Source organism: Lampetra planeri, chromosome 38 (genome assembly GCF_965212315.1).
Source record: "Lampetra planeri chromosome 38, kcLamPlan1.2.h2, whole genome shotgun sequence".
Taxonomy (NCBI): Eukaryota; Metazoa; Chordata; class Hyperoartia; order Petromyzontiformes; family Petromyzontidae; genus Lampetra; species Lampetra planeri.
This window is the reverse complement of record NC_136144.1, coordinates 1,292,104-1,306,542: the sequence shown is the minus strand read 5'-3', so window position 1 is coordinate 1,306,542 and position 14,439 is coordinate 1,292,104. Positions and strand designations below refer to the sequence as shown.

At 52.2% G+C, this 14,439-nt stretch overlaps 1 protein-coding gene across 2 annotated transcripts in view; it reads right to left on the bottom strand.

The window, feature by feature from the left end:
• The window catches only part of IPPK (inositol-pentakisphosphate 2-kinase), a 69,827-nt gene that overhangs the window by 16,678 nt on the left and 38,710 nt on the right, over nucleotides 1-14,439 (bottom strand). For both annotated transcript variants that reach the window (XM_078612160.1, XM_078612162.1), the window contains exon 9: nucleotides 1,182-1,533. In XM_078612160.1, coding sequence (XP_078468286.1) covers nucleotides 1,182-1,533 — 352 coding nt within the window. The remainder of the gene's footprint in view (nucleotides 1-1,181; nucleotides 1,534-14,439) is intronic.

Below are 14,439 nucleotides of genomic sequence, written 5' to 3'. Positions count from 1 at the left end.
GAGTCAAACCTCTCCTGTCAAAGCGGAGCCGGTCATGAACATACTGCCCAGGTATAGGAAACTCTCCACTCTATCCACAACTGCCCCATCACCAATTGGGAGTTGTGGGGGTGGAGTGTCCGATGGTACAAAATACCCAGGCAGGTGCTTAGTTTTGTTGGGGCTGATGGTAAGGCCCCACCTCTTAGTGGCACGCTCCAGGTTCAGCAGCAGCGCTTCCAACTGCTCCTCTGAGTGAGCAGGAATTACCAGATCATCGGCATACATAACATGGTTGACCAATAGGAAGCCATCCCTTGACTGCACCCGGGCATTGCTCAGCCTCCCATTGTATCAGACGGACAGAAAATATGGCATCTGTGCAGGACCGCCTTTTCCTGAAACCACATTGAGTCTCCGCAAGCCTCTCCTCAGCGAGCCTGGCAAGGTGATGTTGGATAATCCTTGCCAGGACCTTTCCCGGCACACTGAGGAGTGAGATGCCCCTGTAGTTGTTGCAGTCTATGCGGTCCCCATTCTTAAAGAGGGGACCACCAGGGCATCCTTCCAATACCGCGAAACCCGTCCAGTGGTCCAGACTACACACACACATACTCCTTGACACACACATCCCTCTCAATCTACTCACACACACTCCTCTACATACACACACACTCCTCTACACACACACACACTCCCCTCTCACTCTACACACACTACTCTACACACACACTCCTCTACACACACACACACACACTCCTCTACACACACTCCCCTCTCACTCTACACACATGCACACACTCCTCTACACACACACACTCCTCTACAAAGACAAAGATCCCCCGTATAGCCTTAACAGACTGTAGGGGCAAGTGCTGTTAGCGAGCACCTATGAAGGCCGGAACGGTACACGAGGGGGTGAGTGGCCAGCACCACGCCCGACTGCCTTTGTCTCCCTAGCGGCGATGTTTACACACCGCACCAGGTACTCATTTGAGGCTGAGTCGACCTAGGGGAGGCCCAGAACCGGTTCAGATAATCGTCACTGGTGTTTGCCGTGAGGGGGAATCGAACCCGGGTCGCCAAGTTCGTAGTGCAGCGCGCTAACCGCTACACTACCGCTCCCCACTCCTCTACACACACACACACTCCCATCTCACTCTACACACATGCACGTAAGTGCGTGCGTGCTTGCCACACACCGCTGGACGCGTGCCCCCTGCTGCGTGCATACAGGCTGGCCTGGCAGGTCGGGGGAGGGGGGGGCCCCCCCGCCCCTCCCCCCCCAACCACGTCCACCCCGCCAGGCCCCCCCAGGGGGCTGAGCAGCGCGTGGACGATGAGGCCCACTAGGCCGCCCACTGCCCGCTCCGTCTCCGCGCGCCGCTGCCGCCGCCGCCGCTGGTGCCGGCGGGCCGGCATGGCGGCCTCCGCGTGCGCCGCGCTCGGTGCGGGCGGCGGCGGTGGGAAGAGCGGGCGCAGGTGGTGGGCGAGGGCGCCCAGGTCGCAGGGGCACTCCTGCTCGTCTCGGCAGCCGAAAATGAGGGTGCCATTCTGGACGAGACAAAGACAAAGAAAAAGGTTACCACCCCCTGCCCCCGTGTAGCCTTAGCAAACTTAATTCTAGATTTGAAGATTACCACCGTGGAGAAACAACCCCCTGAGAATCCGATCAAAATCATTACGTTGCCATACATAGCAGGCGTTACCAACAAGATTTCCAAAATTCTAAACAAACACAAGATCCAGGTCCAAATCAGTACAGTACACAAGATCCGTGATCTGATCCCATCCATAAAGGATGTCATTCCTAACTTACAGTACCCTGGTGTCTGCAAACTGAGTTGCACCTGTGGTGATTGTTATATCGGGGAAACGAAACGACATATTTCTGACCGCATTCGCGAGCACAAGTCAGATTCGAAGCACGGCAGGACGAATTCTTCGGCCGTAGCTGACCACTGTTATAATACTGCTGGTTCTCATGGCAGTGTTCTCCGATACCAAGGTACTCTGCAAGCCTCCTGGATATTACCACAGATTTGTCCATGAAGCCATCCAGATATACAAACATAGACATAACTTCAACCGAGATGATAGATTCAAATTGAGCAATCATTGGAAGGATGTAATTAACCAAGTTAAACTTTAGCTGCCGTGCAGTTTACTGCTAGACAGCGAGTTAATATTAATTTTCATATTCATATCCATATTCCCAGTCTTCTACTCCCAGCTTAACACACTACCATCACCATTGCCACACGTTATTTCGAGCGTGCAAGTTTACCTTGCGCCTTTCTAATTTTCCAGATATACAAACATAGACATAACTTCAACCGAGATGATGGATTCAAATTGAGTAATCATTGGAAGGATGTAATTAACCAAGTTAAACTTTAGCTGCCGTGCAGTTTACTGCTAAACAACCAGTTTAGATTTATTTTCATAATCATATCCATATTCCCAGTCTGTTACCCCCAGCTTCACACACTACCATCACCATTACCACACGTTGTTGTTCATCTTGCGCATTTCTAATTTACCCCCCCGGCAGCATAACAAAAGGCTGCTTAATCTTAGCTTTCTTATCTACTTCCACCTCCTGCATCACAAAGCTTCAGTTTGAATTCCATGCGTTGCCTCCCAGCGCCCCCCCCCCCCCCCCCGTGCTTCACACCGTTGCCTCCCAGTCCACAGCCCGCCCACACACTCACCATGGCCCCTCCCCTCTCTCCATCCCCTGTGACTATATAATTCCTCGTCACAGCCATCTCTTAGACACACTTAAGCGGTTGTGCTTTGGCTACGTTGTCCCCACCTGAAGAAGGACGCTTGTGTTGCGCCCGAAACGTCGTGATTTAATTTTTAAAAAATGTTTTTACCTACCTGACTTTACCGAAAAAAACAAAGAGTATGAATCTTTAGCAAACTGTTGGGGCAAGTGCTGTTAGCGAGCAGCACCTGTGAAAGCCGGACCGCACACGAGGGGAGGGTGGCCAGCACCACCCAGTGGCGATGTTTACTACACACCGTACAAGGTACTAATTTGAGGCGGAGTCGACCTAGGGGAGGCCTAGGACCTTGTTCAGATAATCGTCACCAGTGTTGACCATGAGCGGGAGTCGAACCCGGGTCGCTTGGTTCGTAACGCAGCGCGCTAACCGCTACACTACTGCTCCCCACAGACAAACACATGCATAGACACACGCAGTGAGCTCTAGTCCTGGTGAGCTGTGCGGTGACTTTAGTGCCAGTGAGCCGTGGTGACTTCAGTGCCAATACACTGTGTGGTGAGTTTAGTGCCAGTGAACCGTGTGGTGAGTTTAGTGCCAGTGAACCGTGTGGTGAGTTTAGTGCCAGTGAGCCGTGTGGTGAGTTTAGTGCCAGTGAGCCGTGTGGTGAGTTTAGTGCCAGTGAACTGTGTGGAGAGTTTAGTGCCAGTGAGCCGTGTGGTGAGTTTAGTGCCAGTGAACCATGTGGTGAGTTTAGTGCCAGTGAGCTGTGTGGTGAGTTTAGTGCCAGTGAGCTGTGCGGTGACTTTAGTGCCAGTGAACCGTGTGGTGAGTTTAGTGCCAGTGAGCCATGTGGTGAGTTTAGTGCCAGTGAGCTGTGTGGTGAGTTTAGTGCCAGTGAACCGTGTGGTGAGCTTAGTGCCAGTGAGCCATGTGGTGAGCTTAGTGCCAGTGAGCCATGTGGTAAGTTTAGTGCCAGTGAGCCGTTTGGTGAGTTTAGTGCCAGTGAGCCATGTGGTGAGTTTAGTGCCAGTGAACCGTGTGGTGAGTTCAGTGCCAGTGAACTGTGTGGAGAGTTTAGTGCCAGTGAGCCATGTGGTGAGTTTAGTGCCAGTGAACCATGTGGTGAGTTTAGTGCCAGTGAGCCATGTGGTGAGTTTAGTGCCAGTGAACTGTGTGGTGAGTTTAGTGCCAGTGAGCTGTGTGGTGAGTTTAGTGCGAGTGAGCTTTGTGGTGAGTTTAGTGCCAGTGAACCATGTGGTGAGTTTAGTGCCAGTGAACTATGTGGTGAGTTTAGTGCCAGTGAGCCGTGTGGTGAGTTTAGTACCAGTGAGCTGTGTGGTGAGTTTAGTGCCAGTGAACCGTGTGGTGAGTTTAGTGCCAGTGAGCCGTCTGGTGAGTTTAGTGCCAGTGAGCCATGCGGTGAGTTTAGTGCCAGTGAGCCATGTGGTGAGTTTAGTGCCAGTGAGCTGTGTGGTGAGTTTAGTGCCAGTGAGCTGTGCGGTGACTTTAGTGCCAGTGAAACGTGTGGTGAGTTTAGTGCCAGTGAGCCATGTGGTGAGTTTAGTGCCAGTGAGCTGTGTGGTGAGTTTAGTGCCAGTGAGCTGTGTGGTGAGTTTAGTGCCAGTGAACCGTGTGGTGAGTTTAGTGCCAGTGAGCCATGTGGTGAGCTTAGTGCCAGTGAGCAATGTGGTAAGTTTAGTGCCAGTGAGCCGTCTGGTGAGTTTAGTGCCAGTGAGCCATGTGGTGAGTTTAGTGCCAGTGAACCGTGTGGTGAGTTCAGTGCCAGTGAACTGTGTGGGGAGTTTAGTGCCAGTGAGCCATGTGGTGAGTTTAGTGCCAGTGAACCATGTGGTGAGTTTAGTGCCAGTGAGCCGTGTGGTGAGTTAAGTGCCAGTGAACTGTGTGGTGAGTTTAGTGCCAGTGAGCTGTGTGGTGAGTTTAGTGCCAGTGAACCATGTGGTGAGTTTAGTGCCAGTGAACTGTGTGGTGAGTTTAGTGCCAGTGAGCCGTGTGGTGAGTTTAGTACCAGTGAGCTGTGTGGTGAGTTTAGTGCCAGTGAACCGTGTGGTGAGTTTAGTGCCAGTGAGCCGTCTGGTGAGTTTAGTGCCAGTGAGCCGTGTGGTGAGTTTAGTGCCAGTGAGCCATGTGGTGAGTTTAGTGCCAGTGAGCTGTGTGGTGAGTTTAGTGCCAGTGAGCCGTGTGGTGAGTTTAGTGCCAGTGAACCGTGTGGTGAGTTTAGTGCCAGTGAGCCGTGTGGTGAGTTTAGTGCCAGTGAACCGTGTGGTGAGTTTAGTGCCAGTGAGCCATGTGGTGAGCTTAGTGCCAGTGAGCCATGTGGTAAGTTTAGTGCCAGTGAGCCGTCTGGTGAGTTTAGTGCCAGTGAGCCATGTGGTGAGTTTAGTGCCAGTGAACCGTGTGGTGAGTCAAGTGCCAGTGAACTGTGTGGAGAGTTTAGTGCCAGTGAGCCATGTGGTGAGTTTAGTGCAAGTGAACCGTGTGGTGAGTTTAGTGCCAGTGAGCTGTGTGGTGAGTTTAGTGCCAGTGAGCTGTGTGGTGAGTTTAGTACCAGTGAGCTGTGTGGTGAGTTTAGTGCCAGTGAGCTGTGTTGTGAGTTTAGTGCCAGTGAGAAGTGTGGTGAGTTTAGTGCCAGTGAGTCATGTGGTGAGTTTAGTGCTAGTGAGTCGTGTGGTGAGTTTAGTGCCAGTGAGCCGTGTGGTGAGTTTAGTGCCAGTGAGCCGTGTGGTGAGTTTAGTGCCAGTGAGCCGTGTGGTGAGTTTAGTGCCAGTGAGCCGTGTGGTGAGTTTTGTGCCAGTGAACTGTGTGGAAAGTTAAGTGCCAGTGAGCCGTGTGGTGAGTTTAGTGCCAGTGAACCGTGTGGTGAGTTTAGTGCCAGTGAGCCGTGTGGAGAGTTTAGTGCCAGTGAACTGTGTGGAAAGTTAAGTGCCAGTGAGCCGTGTGGTGAGTTTAGTGCCAGTGAGCTGTGTGGTGAGTTTAGTGCCAGTGAGCCGTGTGGTGAGTTTAGTGCCAGTGAGCTGTGTGGTGAGTTTAGTGCCAGTGAGCTGTGTGGTGAGTTTAGTGCCAGTGAGCTGTGTGGTGAGTTTAGTGCCAGTGAGCCATCTGGTAAGTTTAGTGCCAGTGAGCTGTGCGGTGACTTTAGTGCCAGTGAACCGTGTGGTGAGTTTAGTGCCAGTGAGCCATGTGGTGAGTTTAGTGCCAGTGAGCTGTGTGGTGAGTTTAGTGCCAGTGAGCCGTGTGGTGAGTTTAGTGCCAGTGAACCGTGTGGTGAGTTTAGTGCCAGTGAGCCATGTGGTGAGCTTAGTGCCAGTGAGCCATGTGGTAAGTTTAGTGCCAGTGAGCCGTCTGGTGAGTTTAGTGCCAGTGAGCCATGTGGTGAGTTTAGTGCCAGTGAGCCGTCTGGTGAGTTTAGTGCCAGTGAACTGTGTGGAGAGTTTAGTGCCAGTGAGCCATGTGGTGAGTTTAGTGCCAGTGAACCATGTGGTGAGTTTAGTGCCAGTGAGCCATGTGGTGAGTTTAGTGCCAGTGAACTGTGTGGTGAGTTTAGTTCCAGTGAGCTGTGTGGTGAGTTTAGTGCCAGTGAGCTTTGTGGTGAGTTTAGTGCCAGTGAACCATGTGGTGAGTTTAGTGCCAGTGAACTGTGTGGTGAGTTTAGTGCCAGTGAGCCGTGTGGTGAGTTTAGTACCAGTGAGCTGTGTGGTGAGTTTAGTGCCAGTGAACCGTGTGGTGAGTTTAGTGCCAGTGAGCCGTCTGGTGAGTTTAGTGCCAGTGAGCCGTGTGGTGAGTTTAGTGCCAGTGAGCCATGTGGTGAGTTTAGTGCCAGTGAGCTGTGTGGTGAGTTTAGTGCCAGTGAGCCGTGTGGTGAGTTTAGTGCCAGTGAGCTGTGGGTTGAGTTTAGTGCCAGTGAGCTGTGTGGTGAGTTTAGTGCCAGTGAGCTGTGTGGTGAGTTTAGTGCCAGTGAGCCGTGTGGTGAGTTTAGTGCCAGTGAGCCATGTGGTGAGTTTAGTGCCAGTGAGCTGTGTGGTGAGTTTAGTGCCAGTGAAACGTGTGGTGAGTTTAGTGCCAGTGAACCATGTGGTGAGCTGAGTGCCAGTGAGCCATGTGGTAAGTTTAGTGCCAGTGAGCCGTCTGGTGAGTTTAGTGCCAGTGAGCCATGTGGTGAGTTTAGTGCCAGTGAACCGTGTGGTGAGTTCAGTGCCAGTGAACTGTGTGGGGAGTTTAGTGCCAGTGAGCCATGTGGTGAGTTTAGTGCCAGTGAACCATGTGGTGAGTTTAGTGCCAGTGAGCCGTGTGGTGAGTTTAGTGCCAGTGAACTGTGTGGTGAGTTTAGTGCCAGTGAGCTGTGTGGTGAGTTTAGTGCCAGTGAACCATGTGGTGAGTTTAGTGCCAGTGAACTGTGTGGTGAGTTTAGTGCCAGTGAGCCGTGTGGTGAGTTTAGTACCAGTGAGCTGTGTGGTGAGTTTAGAGCCAGTGAACCGTGTGGTGAGTTTAGTGCCAGTGAGCCGTCTGGTGAGTTTAGTGCCAGTGAGCCGTGTGATGAGCTTAGTGCAAGTGAGCCATGTGGTGAGTTTAGTGCCAGTGAGCTGTGTGGTGAGTTTAGTGCCAGTGAGCCGTGTGGTGAGTTTAGTGCCAGTGAACCGTGTGGTGAGTTTAGTGCCAGTGAGCCGTGTGGTGAGTTTAGTGCCAGTGAACCGTGTGGTGAGTTTAGTGCCAGTGAGCCATGTGGTGAGCTTAGAGCCAGTGAGCCATGTGGCAAGTTTAGTGCCAGTGAGCCGTCTGGTGAGTTTAGTGCCAGTGAGCCATGTGGTGAGTTTAGTGCCAGTGAACCGTGTGGTGAGTTCAGTGCCAGTGAACTGTGTGGAGAGTTTAGTGACAGTGAGCCATGTGGTGAGTTTAGTGCCAGTGAACCGTGTGGTGAGTTTAGTGCCAGTGAGCCGTGTGGTGAGTTTAGTGCCAGTGAGCCGTGTGGTGAGTTTAGTGCCAGTGAGCCGTGTGGTGAGTTTAATGCCAGTGAGCCGTGTGGTGAGTTTAGTGCCAGTGAGCCATCTGGTGAGTTTAGTGCCAGTGAGCCGTGCGGTGAGTTTAGTGCCAGTGAACCGTGTGGTGAGTTTAGTGCCAGTGAGCCGTGTAGAGAGTTCAGTGCCAGTGAACTGTGTGGAAAGTTAAGTGCCAGTGAGCCGTGTGGTGAGTTTAGTGCCAGTGAGCTGTGCGTTGACTTTAGTGCCAGTGAACCGTGTGGTGAGTTTAGTGCCAGTGAGCCATGTGGTGAGTTTAGTGCCAGTGAGCTGTGTGGTGAGTTTAGTGCCAGTGAGCTGTGTGGTGAGTTTAGTGCCAGTGAACAGTGTGATGAGTTTAGTGCCAGTGAGCCATGTGGTGAGCTTAGTGCCAGTGAGCCATGTGGTAAGTTTAGTGCCAGTGAGCCGTCTGGTGAGTTTAGTGCCAGTGAGCCATGTGGTGAGTTTAGTGCCAGTGAACCGTGTGGTGAGTTCAGTGCCAGTGAAATGTGTGGAGAGTTTAGTGCCAGTGAGCCATGTGGTGAGTTTAGTGCCAGTGAACCATGTGGTGAGTTTAGTGCCAGTGAGCCATGTGAGTTTAGCGCCAGTGAACTGTGTGGTGAGTTTAGTGCCAGTGAGCTGTGTGGTGAGTTTAGTGCCAGTGAGCTTTGTGGTGAGTTTAGTGCCAGTGAACCATGTGGTGAGTTTAGTGCCAGTGAACTGTGTGGTGAGTTTAGTGCCAGTGAGCCGTGTGGTGAGTTTAGTACCAGTGAGCTGTGTGGTGAGTTTAGTGCCAGTGAACCGTGTGGTGAGTTTAGTGCCAGTGAGCCGTCTGGTGAGTTTAGTGCCAGTGAGCCGTGTGGTGAGTTTAGTGCCAGTGAGCAATGTGGTGAGTTTAGTGCCAGTGAGCTGTGTGGTGAGTTTAGTGCCAGTGAGCCGTGTGGTGAGTTTAGTGCCAGTGAACCGTGTGGTGAGTTTAGTGCCAGTGAGCCGTGTGGTGAGTTTAGTGCCAGTGAGCTGTGTGGTGAGTTTAGTGCCAGTGAGCTGTGCGGTGACTTTAGTGCCAGTGAAACGTGTGGTGAGTTTAGTGCCAGTGAGCTGTGTGGTGAGTTTAGTGCCAGTGAGCTGTGTGGTGAGTTTAGTGCCAGTGAAACGTGTGGTGAGTTTAGTGCCAGTGAGCCATGTGGTGAGCTTAGTGCCAGTGAGCCATGTGGCAAGTTTAGTGCCAGTGAGCGGTCTGGTGAGTTTAGTGCCAGTGAGCCATGTGGTGAGTTTAGTGCCAGTGAACCGTGTGGTGAGTTCAGTGCCAGTGAACTGTGTGGAGAGTTTAGTGCCAGTGAGCCATGTGGTGAGTTTAGTGCCAGTGAACCGTGTGGTGAGTTTAGTGCCAGTGAGCCGTGTGGTGAGTTTAGTGCCAGTGAGCCGTGTGGTGAGTTTAGTGCCAGTGAGCCTTGTGGTGAGTTTAATGCCAGTGAGCCGTGTGGTGAGTTTAGTGCCAGTGAGCCATCTGGTGAGTTTAGTGCCAGTGAGCCGTTTGGTGAGTTTAGTGCCAGTGAACCGTGTGGTGAGTTTAGTGCCAGTGAGCCGTGTAGAGAGTTTAGTGCCAGTGAACTGTGTGGAAAGTTAAGTGCCAGTGAGCCGTGTGGTGAGTTTAGTGCCAGTGAGCTGTGCGGTGACTTTAGTGCCAGTGAACCGTGTGGTGAGTTTAGTGCCAGTGAACTGTGTGATGAGTTTAGTGCCAGTGAGCCATGTGGTAAGTTTAGTGCCAGTGAGCCGTCTGGTGAGTTTAGTGCCAGTGAGCCGTCTGGTGAGTTTAGTGCCAGTGAGCCGTGTGGTGAGTTTAATGCCAGTGAGCCGTGTGGTGAGTTTAGTGCCAGTGAGCCATGTGGTGAGTTTAGTGCCAGTGAACCGTGTGGTGAGTTCAGTGCAAGTGAACTGTGTGGGGAGTTTAGTGCCAGTGAGCCATGTGGTGAGTTTAGTGCCAGTGAACCATGTGGTGAGTTTAGTGCCAGTGAGCCGTGTGGTGAGTTTAGTGCCAGTGAACTGTGTGGTGAGTTTAGTGCCAGTGAGCTGTGTGGTGAGTTTAGTGCCAGTGAACCATGTGGTGAGTTTAGTGCCAGTGAACTGTGTGGTGAGTTTAGTGCCAGTGAGCCGTGTGGTGAGTTTAGTACCAGTGAGCTGTGTGGTGAGTTTAGAGCCAGTGAACCGTGTGGTGAGTTTAGTGCCAGTGAGCCATGTGGTGAGTTTAGTGCCAGTGAGCCATGTGGTGAGTTTAGTGCCAGTGAGCTGTGTGGTGAGTTTAGTGCCAGTGAACCGTGTGGTGAGTTCAGTGCCAGTGAAATGTGTGGAGAGTTTAGTGCCAATGAGCCATGTGGTGAGTTTAGTGCCAGTGAACCATGTGGTGAGTTTAGTGCCAGTGAGCCATGTGAGTTTAGCGCCAGTGAACTGTGTGGTGAGTTTAGTGCCAGTGAGCCATGTGGTAAGTTTAGTGCCAGTGAGCCGTCTGGTGAGTTTAGTGCCAGTGAGCCGTGTGGTGAGTTTAATGCCAGTGAGCCGTGTGGTGAGTTTAGTGCCAGTGAGCCATGTGGTGAGTTTAGTGCCAGTGAACCGTGTGGTGAGTTCAGTGCAAGTGAACTGTGTGGGGAGTTTAGTGCCAGTGAGCCATGTGGTGAGTTTAGTGCCAGTGAACCATGTGGTGAGTTTAGTGCCAGTGAGCCGTGTGGTGAGTTTAGTGCCAGTGAACTGTGTGGTGAGTTTAGTGCCAGTGAGCTGTGTGGTGAGTTTAGTGCCAGTGAACCATGTGGTGAGTTTAGTGCCAGTGAACTGTGTGGTGAGTTTAGTGCCAGTGAGCCGTGTGGTGAGTTTAGTACCAGTGAGCTGTGTGGTGAGTTTAGAGCCAGTGAACCGTGTGGTGAGTTTAGTGCCAGTGAGCCATGTGGTGAGTTTAGTGCCAGTGAGCCATGTGGTGAGTTTAGTGCCAGTGAGCTGTGTGGTGAGTTTAGTGCCAGTGAACCGTGTGGTGAGTTCAGTGCCAGTGAAATGTGTGGAGAGTTTAGTGCCAATGAGCCATGTGGTGAGTTTAGTGCCAGTGAACCATGTGGTGAGTTTAGTGCCAGTGAGCCATGTGAGTTTAGCGCCAGTGAACTGTGTGGTGAGTTTAGTGCCAGTGAGCTGTGTGGTGAGTTTAGTGCCAGTGAGCTTTGTGGTGAGTTTAGTGCCAGTGAACCATGTGGTGAGTTTAGTGCCAGTGAGCCGTGTGGTGAGTTTAGTGCCAGTGAGCAATGTGGTGAGTTTAGTGCCAGTGAGCTGTGTGGTGAGTTTAGTGCCAGTGAGCCGTGTGGTGAGTTTAGTGCCAGTGAACCGTGTGGTGAGTTTAGTGCCAGTGAGCCGTGTGGTGAGTTTAGTGCCAGTGAGCTGTGTGGTGAGTTTAGTGCCAGTGAGCTGTGCGGTGACTTTAGTGCCAGTGAAACGTGTGGTGAGTTTAGTGCCAGTGAGCCATGTGGTTAGTTTAGTGCCAGTGAGCTGTGTGGTGAGTTTAGTGCCAGTGAGCTGTGTGGTGAGTTTAGTGCCAGTGAAACGTGTGGTGAGTTTAGTGCCAGTGAGCCATGTGGTGAGCTTAGTGCCAGTGAGCCATGTGGTAAGTTTAGTGCCAGTGAGCCGTCTGGTGAGTTTAGTGCCAGTGAGCCATGTGGTGAGTTTAGTGCCAGTGAACCGTGTGGTGAGTTCAGTGCCAGTGAACTGTGTGGGCAGTTTAGTGCCAGTGAGCCATGTGGTGAGTTTAGTGCCAGTGAACCATGTGGTGAGTTTAGTGCCAGTGAGCCGTGTGGTGAGTTTAGTGCCAGTGAACTGTGTGGTGAGTTTAGTGCCAGTGAGCTGTGTGGTGAGTTTAGTGCCAGTGAACCATGTGGTGAGTTTAGTGCCAGTGAACTGTGTGGTGAGTTTAGTGCCAGTGAGCCGTGTGGTGAGTTTAGTACCAGTGAGCTGTGTGGTGAGTTTAGAGCCAGTGAACCGTGTGGTGAGTTTAGTGCCAGTGAGCCGTCTGGTGAGTTTAGTGCCAGTGAGCCGTGTGGTGAGTTTAGTGCAAGTGAGCCATGTGGTGAGTTTAGTGCCAGTGAGCTGTGTGGTGAGTTTAGTGCCAGTGAGCCGTGTGGTGAGTTTAGTGCCAGTGAACCGTGTGGTGAGTTTAGTGCCAGTGAGCCATGTGGTGAGCTTAGTGCCAGTGAGCCATGTGGCAAGTTTAGTGCCAGTGAGCCGTCTGGTGAGTTTAGTGCCAGTGAGCCATGTGGTGAGTTTAGTGCCAGTGAACCGTGTGGTGAGTTCAGTGCCACTGAACTGTGTGGAGAGTTTAGTGCCAGTGAGCCATGTGGTGAGTTTAGTGCCAGTGAACCGTGTGGTGAGTTTAGTGCCAGTGAACTGTGTGGTGAGTTTAGTGCCAGTGAGCTGTGTGGTGAGTTTAGTACCAGTGAGCCGTGTGGTGAGTTTAGTGCCAGTGAGCTGTGTTGTGAGTTTAGTGCCAGTGAGACGTGTGGTGAGTTTAGTGCCAGTGAGCCATGTGGTGAGTTTAGTGCTAGTGAGTCGTGTGGTGAGTTTAGTGCCAGTGAGCCGTGTGGTGAGTTTAGTGCCAGTGAGCCGTGTGGTGAGTTCAGTGCCAGTGAGCCGTGTGGTGAGTTTAATGCCAGTGAGCCGTGTGGTGAGTTTAGTGCCAGTGAGCCATCTGGTGAGTTTAGTGCCAGTGAGCCGTGTGGTGAGTTTAGTGCCAGTGAACTGTGTGGTGAGTTTAGTGCCAGTGAGCCGTGTGGAGAGTTTAGTGCCAGTGAACTGTGTGGAAAGTTAAGTGCCAGTGAGCCGTGTGGTGAGTTTAGTGCCAGTGAGCTGTGTGGTGAGTTTAGTGCCAGTGAGCCGTGTGGTGAGTTTAGTGCCAGTGAGCTGTGTGGTGAGTTTAGTGCCAGTGAGCTGTGTGGTGAGTTTAGTGCCAGTGAGCTGTGTGGTGAGTTTAGTGCCAGTGAGCCATCTGGTAAGTTTGGTGCCAGTGAGACGTGTGGTGAGTTTAGTGCCAGTGAGCCATGTGGTGAGTTTAGTGCCAGTGAGCCGTGTGGTGAGTTTAGTGCCAGTGAACTGTGTGGAGAGTTTAGTGCCAGTGAGCCGTGTGGTGAGTTCAGTGCCAGTGAGCCGTGTGGTGAGTTTAATGCCAGTGAGCCGTGTGGTGAGCTTAGTGCCAGTGAGCCATCTGGTGAGTTTAGTGCCAGTGAGCCGTGTGGTGAGTTTAGTGCCAGTGAACTGTGTGGTGAGTTTAGTGCCAGTGAGCCGTGTGGAGAGTTTAGTGCCAGTGAACTGTGTGGAAAGTTAAGTGCCAGTGAGCCGTGTGGTGAGTTTAGTGCCAGTGAGCTGTGTGGTGAGTTTAGTGCCAGTGAGCCGTGTGGTGAGTTTAGTGCCAGTGAGCTGTGTGGTGAGTTTAGTGCCAGTGAGCTGTGTGGTGAGTTTAGTGCCAGTGAGCTGTGTGGTGAGTTTAGTGCCAGTGAGCCATCTGGTAAGTTTGGTGCCAGTGAGACGTGTGGTGAGTTTAGTGCCAGTGAGCCATGTGGTGAGTTTAGTGCCAGTGAGCCGTGTGGTGAGTTTAGTGCCAGTGAACTGTGTGGAGAGTTTAGTGCCAGTGAGCCGTGTGGTGAGTTTAGTGCCAGTGAACCATGTGGTGAGTTTAGTGCCAGTGAGCCGTCTGGTGAGTTTAGTGCCAGTGAGCTGTGTGGTGAGTTTAGTGCCAGTGAGCTGCGTGGTGAGTTTAGTGCCAGTGAACCGTGTGGTGAGTTTAGTGCCAGTGAGCTGTGTGGTGAGTTAGTGCCAGTGAGCTGTGTGGTGAGTTTAGTGCCAGTGAGCCATGTGGTGAGTTTAGTGCCAGTGAACCGTGTGGTGAGTTTAGTGCTGGTGCGCCGTGTGGTGAGTTTAGTGCCAGTGAGCCGTGTGGCGAGTTTAGTGCCAGTGAGCCGTGTGGTGAGTTTAGTGCCAGTGAACCGTGTGGTGAGTTTAGTGCCAGTGAACCGTGTGGTGAGTTTAGTGCCAGTGAGCCGTGTGGTGAGTTTAGTGCCAGTGAGCCGTGTGGTGAGTTTAGTGCCAGTGAGCCGTGTGGTGACTTTAGTGCCAGTGAGCCGTGTGGTGAGTTTAGTGCCAGTGAGCTGTATGGTGACTTTAGTGCCAGTGAGCCGTGTGGTGAGTTTAGTGCCAGTAAGCCGTGTGGTGAGTTTAGTGCTAGTGAGCTGTGTGGTGAGTTTAGTGCCAGTGAGCCGTGTGGTGGGTTTAGTGCCAGTGAACTGTGTGGAGAGTTTAGTGCCAGTGAGCCATGTGGTGAGTTTAGTGCCAGTGAACCATGTGGTGAGTTTAGTGCCAGTGAGCTGTGTGGTGAGTTTAATGCCAGTGAGCTGTGCGGTGACTTTAGTGCCAGTGAGCCGTGTGGTGAGTTTAGTGCCAGTGAACCGTGTGGTGAGTTTAGTGCCAGTGAGCCGTGTGGTGAGTTTAGTGCCAGTGAGCTGTGTGGTGAGTTTAGTGCCAGTGAGCTGTACGGTGACTTTAGTGCCAGTGAGCCGTGTGGTGAGTTTAGTGCCAGTGAGCCGTGTGGCGAGTTTAGTGCCAGTGAGCCGTGTGGTGAGTTTAGTGCCAGTGAACCGTGTGGTGAGTTTAGTGCCAGTGAGCCGTGTGGTGAGTTTAGTGCCAGTGAGCCGTGTGGT